Consider the following 6315-nt stretch of genomic DNA (forward strand, 5'->3'; position numbering starts at 1 on the left):
TGTGTGGGTCTCCTGTAACCAGACGCGTTTCGGGGTCTATTCCTGGCCCCTTTCTCAGTGAGCATGTGGCTCTGTGTGGGCCAAGCATAGGGTTGCCACCTGTGCACTATTACTAATGAGCACTTCCATTGTGGAGCACTCATTAGTACAGCCTTTGCCCCCTTCTTCTGCTTGTGTTAAAAAAATAAAACGCACCTCCTCCATTTGATCGCGCCGATCAATGGGGGGCCACTAATCGGGCCTTATTAATACTGGGGGCCACTAATGGGGGCCTTATTAATATTGTGGGCCACTAATGGGGCATTATTAATACTGTGGGCCACTCATGGGACATTTTTAATACTGGGGGCCACTAATGGGGGCGTTAATACTGGGGGCCACTACTGGGGCATTATTAATACTGGGGGCCACTAATGGGGCATTAGTAATAATGGGGGCCTTATTAATACTGGGGGCCTTATTAATACTGGGGGCTACTAATGGGCATTATTAATACTGGGGGTCACTAATGGGGGCATTATTAATACTGAGGGCAACTGATGGGGCATTGTTAATACTGGGGGCCACTAATGAGGCATTATTAATACTGGGGGCCACTAATGGGGGCCTTATTAATACTGGGGGCCACTAATGGGGGCCTTATTAATACTGTGGACCACTAATAGGGCATTATTAATACTGTGGGCCACTAATGGGGCATTATTAATACTGGGGGCCACTAATGGGGACCTTATTAATACCGGGGGCCACTAATGGGGGCCTTATTAATACCGGGGGCCACTAATGGGGGCCTTATTAATACTGGGGGCAACTGATGGGGCATTATTAATACTAAGAGGGCGCCAACAGGGTCATTCATTTTACTAGAGCCTGTGTTAACCCACGCCCATACAGCTTTGCTTGGCTAATATTTTTCAGTATTCAGGTTAAATTGCCGTGTTGGCACTTTGAGGTAAATAAGTGGGTTTTGGGTTGCAGTTTGGGAGCTCGGTCTCTAAAAGGTTCACCATCACTGACCTATAATCTAATAATTCCTATCAATTTTCAGTGTGTGCTGTGTACACTGGGAGCAGGGTCAGCAGTCCTATCATTGCCACCAGAGGGTAGATTACAATGAAAGCTGGAGAGAGATAACTGAGGATCACAGAGAGCCTCTCAGCTCCTCCTCCCTCCCCCCTTTCCATGCACAGAGCATGCTCACTACATTCTGCCACAAAAGATAATGGGATATTTTAAAGATAGGGGTCAACATAAGAGATCTAATGCATAAATTACTGATATCAAGAATGGTGGAGTGGGTCAGGAGGAGAGGTGGTTCCATCAGCATTATAGGAAAGGGTTCTTTACAGTAAGAGTACCTTGGGTTTTGGGGACAATAACTGGATCAACTTAAAGATAGGGGTCAACATAAAATATTTGATGCATGAATTATTGATATCAATACTGGTGGAGTGGATCAGTAGGAGAGGGGCTTCCATCAGCAATATAAGAAAGGGTTATTTACAGTAAGAGGACCTTGGGTTTGGGTGACAATACATGGATCAACTCAAAGATAGGGGTCAACATAAGATATTTGATGCATGAATTATTGATATCAAGAATGGTGGAGTGAATCAGGAGGAGTAGGGGTTCCATCAGCATTATAGGTAAGGGTTCTTTACAGTATCAGGACCTTGGATTTGGGTGACAATAACTGGTCAAACTCAAAGATAAGGGTCAACTTAACAGATCTGATGCATAAAGTATTGATATCAAGAATGGTGGAGTGAATCAGGAGGAGTAGAGGTTCCTTCAGCATTATAGGAAAGGGTTCTTTACAGTATCAGGACCTTGGGTTTGGGTGACGATAACTGGATCAACTCAAAGATAGGGGTCAACTTAGCAGATCTGATGCATAAAGTATGGTGGAGTGAATCAGGAAGACAGGGGGTTCCATCACAAATATAGGAAAGGGTTCTTTACCATAAGAGGACCATGGGTGTGGGTGACAATAAATGGATCACATTAATGATAGGGGTCAGCATAAGAGATTTTATGCATGAATTATTAATATCAAGAATAATGGAGTGGATCAGTAGAAGAAAAGGTTTCTTTACAGTAAGAGGACAATATCTTATAACATTGAAATTAAAATTGGTAAGGTGTTATGATGTCATCATGATGTCGACGCTGTCAGCACTTTCCTGTACCATATGATTTACCCACTATTAATGTCTGTCCATCTCTTAGGTAGTTAATGGAGAGGCGGTCGAATGACAGCTGGGACTGTGGTCATCACCGGTGGAATATTAGCGACTGTTATCCTTCTCTGTATTATCGCCGTTCTCTGCTATTGCCGGCTACAGGTAAGGTGATCTTAGTGGTTGACTTATCAAGGTGGAGAGGAAGAGTAGAAAAGCCCAAAGCCCATCAGAGAGACTTAAGCCTTATGTCAGCCTTGGTACTCAACAGGTCAAGTCACTTCAGAAATATATTACATTGTTTTGTTGCAATCCTGATATACAGCCTGTATTTTACTCCATGGCTGCATTCACAATTCTTTAGGCTTCAGAGCTGAAATCTGCCCTACTTTCTACTTGTTTGGTGTCTGTACAGTGCTGATTATTAATGCTCATTTGCTCTTCACAGTCATTATTGCATTCCTGCTGTTAGGGGTGTGTCTGTCCATACTCTCGTTGACTTTCAGGGATGAATTAGGAGAATTATGAATGCAGCTCTGGAGTATAATTTAATGTGTTTACAAAGTGACTCAATTTTATATGTAGATTATATTTGATCTGGGGTGTTCTGTTAAAATAAGCATGCACGTAAGATAACAATCGGCTGAGCAATCATTTGTCTGAACTCTCCTGATCCTACCGTACATGTGCATGCTCAACAGAACATGCCGACGTAGCAAATGGGGCGAGTGGAGAAAGCACCTGCCAGAGACCTGTGGCAGCGGCTTATCTCGTGAAAACAAAAGGATCGGGAGATCGGGAATGTTGAAAGCCAATATCAGCTGTCGGGGGAGAGCCTCACCACAGATTCTATGCACAGAAACACGGGGATCCGTTACGGATTTTTCTAGAATTTTCCTTATTTTACATCCACATCTCCATGAGTCGCTGTTTAGAACAGTGATGTTAGAGACATGGATGTCTCCCCATTTTAAAATAGTTTATCTCTGATGAGACAACCCCTTTAAAGAGCAGGCTCAATCCTATTAAACCAGACATGCTGCCTGGTAAAGTTGATTATGCTGATTAAAATGATACCTTTGTTGTGAAAATCGGTTGCTGTGTTCCCGAGAAGAAAATACTTTTATTTTTTATGCAAATGATGGCTTCTGTTTGAGGGGCGTGGCCTAGACCCTCTGTGCGCCTCAACTCCACTGCTTTCCAATGCTAGCCACGCCCCTCAGTGCACGAAGAGCAAAGGATAAAATTACTTATTTCTTGGGAACACCACAACCGATTTTCACAAGACAGGTATCATTTTAATCAGCAGAATCAGCCCTACCAGACAGTATGCCTGGTTGACTAGGATTCATCCTGCTGTCAGGTGCCCTTTAAGGAAATAGTAATAGGCTGTGTGATGCTTGGTGCAGAGCCTGGGGGGCCCTAGCATGACACTGATGAGAGTATTCTTCCCACAGAGATTCTATTTTTGGTGTGCTTTATATCCTTGCACGGTCAATGACCTTGCATTTAGCAGTTGCTCATTATGTTGTCTTCTGCTCTCCTTAGTATTACTGCTGCAAGAAGGAGGACTCAGAAGAGGATGAGGAAGAGCCAGATTTTGCCGTGCATTCCCGCTTCCCACCGGTACATTGCAACCGGAATGTAGTCTTAGCCAATGGGCCGTCCATCTACGCTTCCCCCTACAAGAAGCATCAGCACTGCAGGAGCGTCTGCCAAGGCTGCTCGCAGAATGAACCGCCAGCGTTCCTCCTGCACCCACCGGACGAGATCCGAAACGGAGGCGAACGCATCACCTACAAGGCCATCAGCCAGGAAGAAATCGAACTGCCGGTCAATCTGAGCAATTTTCAAGTGCTCAATCCCAACCGCCTGTCTGCAATGAGGGAGGCTTTTTCCCGAAGCCGCAGTATCAGCACGGATGTGTGAGGGCAGAGTGCCGCCTCCCGGTGTGCCGCCGCCTCCTCTTCTGTTCTCGGCATGTTTGGCTTTGCTCGGTACCACTTACCTTTACATTATTCTCACCGGCATCTGTTTTTTCGTGTTTTTTTTTTCCCTGAAACTGGAAATTTTTTAAAACTTTGTCTCCCCCTTGTGGTCGATATTGTCCAAAAATACCCCCAAAACTTCTCCTGACCAATAAGAATTATCGGCAGAGCATTTTTTTTAACCATGAATGTATTTATATACCATAAACACGATAAACCGGATATAAGTATAAGGCAAGCAAAAAAATTTGAAAAAAAATGTCGGTCCTCGCTGCAGTTGATTATTGAAATATTTTTTTTCGGATGAAACTTTATCTGTAGCCTGTAATCACTGACATATGGCGTGTTGTACTTTTTACATGTGAAAAAGGGGCTTGGTATTAAATATGTTTTTTTTCACGGATGGTTTCTGACGCGGTCGCCAAATGGTGATTGGATATTTTATGCAATGGGCGGGGAGAAAAAGGAGACAATTTTTGTCAGGTAACATACAATGGGTCAAAGATTAAAGATATTTGCACGGAAAAGAGGGCCGCAAACATTTTCGCAAGGCTCCTCCCAGCCATAAAATGCGACTTGATATATATTTATACATTGGATTTTTTTTTTTTTAAAGCTATGTGTGGCTATATATCTGCCAAAATGAAATTCCTTTAATCCGGTATTACCACAACCTGAATTATCAAGCATCCCGGATTATCGGATGGTCCTATAAAAACGAAATCAGATCATTCGCAAGGGTAGAGACAGCCTATAACATAAAATATGCTGCTATCACTTTATCTCTGCTCCTCCTGGTCACAGTTTCTGGATTATCGGTTGTCGTATTAAAGGAATTCTCTGTATATACCCTAATGGGATACCGAGAGCAGCAGAAACTCGGAGGGATGGCGATAATATTTTTTTATGAACTAACTGTATGATGTGTGTTTGTGGTTGTGAGTCTGTGGTATACAAGAGGTTAAATTCACATTCATGAAATTTTTCAAGCCCATGACAAAAAAAAAAAGGCCTCAGCTGCTGAAGAACAGCTTGTGCCATATCAAGATGCAATACTGCCTGCTAATCCGTAATCAGAGCGGTTCCTTATGCTTATCCCGCTAGGAAGAGCAGCTCTGGAGAACAAACTACTGCACTCACAAGTGACATGCCGTGCAGGATAAGAGCAGGGACATTCATGAGCATGTTGTAGCCCTGGTCCTGGTTCTACATCTTGGCAAATTTGATAAATTTCACGTCATTGTAGGTCAGTCGTAGTTTCCTGCACGTTAATCTCTAGTTACACCTTCGTACAACTTCGTGGAGTAGAATTACCAGCTTCATCCATAATATAAGACAGCCCTAGTACATGAAGGTCCAGACCGTGGTGGCGTGTGGTAGTTGAAAGATGATGCTGTCTTATTGCGCCCTGGGGAGAACTTTCCATTCACTCACAGGGAATGAAACAGAGCTGAAATAGTGCCCCCTGCTGGTGCCGGTTCATCTCGGGGCCCAAACCTGCTATGACCTTCATGGTGACACCGACCAAATATGTTTCCCTTATGTCCTTATGTTCTTCTGTATAGGGCAATAGAACTAGTTTGATTGAAGGTGGTTGGAACTGGCGGACCATTTGAGACATATTAGATGCTCGGCTGATGTCCGTTTTTGCTAATGTCACGGAAAAAAGGTGGAATTTCAGCTTGCCCGAACCCTGGTTCTTAAGGGAAATAAGCCACAACCACAGGTGTCGCCACCTCTCTCCACGTTGACATTGAGCATGCATGGGCCAATTGAGCGCTGAGCCAACAGCTATTGTAGGTGTAGGAACTCCTTTAGACCACCTTTTCGAATTGTCCCCATGGATGGCACCACCCAGTTCCCATTAATTGTACCAGAGAAGGTAAGGTCATATAGCCCATGGCAAAATGGAGGCAGCCAGCCCTACTGTCCTAGGCCCACCTACGTGAAGGAAGAAGGGAGTGGAATGGGGAATTTTTCTTGACAGGTGGGAAATGTTTGTGGGTGGGACTGCAACAACTTCCTATATCTTTCTGTTATGTCTTCAGCTTGGTGAATCTCATAAAGCTCTGGTGACAACCGTATTGATCCTCAAATAGGAGGGGGCTGCGTATTTTTGTTTGGGAGCAACCCCATTTCATAAGGTC

General features: G+C 44.0%; 1 protein-coding gene across 1 annotated transcript; it reads left to right on the forward strand.

The window, feature by feature from the left end:
• Nucleotides 1–2252: 2252 nt before the first annotated feature.
• Nucleotides 2253–4304, forward strand: FAM163B (family with sequence similarity 163 member B). The gene is made up of 2 exons (XM_040405877.1): nucleotides 2253–2345; nucleotides 3729–4304. The coding sequence occupies exons 1-2, from the start codon at nucleotides 2253–2255 to the stop codon at nucleotides 4107–4109; spliced, it is 474 nt and encodes a 157-aa protein (XP_040261811.1). The 3' UTR covers nucleotides 4110–4304.
• The last annotated feature ends 2011 nt before the right edge of the window (nucleotides 4305–6315 follow it).

The sequence above is a fragment of the Bufo bufo genome, chromosome 8 (assembly GCF_905171765.1).
Source record: "Bufo bufo chromosome 8, aBufBuf1.1, whole genome shotgun sequence".
Classification (NCBI taxonomy): Eukaryota; Metazoa; Chordata; class Amphibia; order Anura; family Bufonidae; genus Bufo; species Bufo bufo.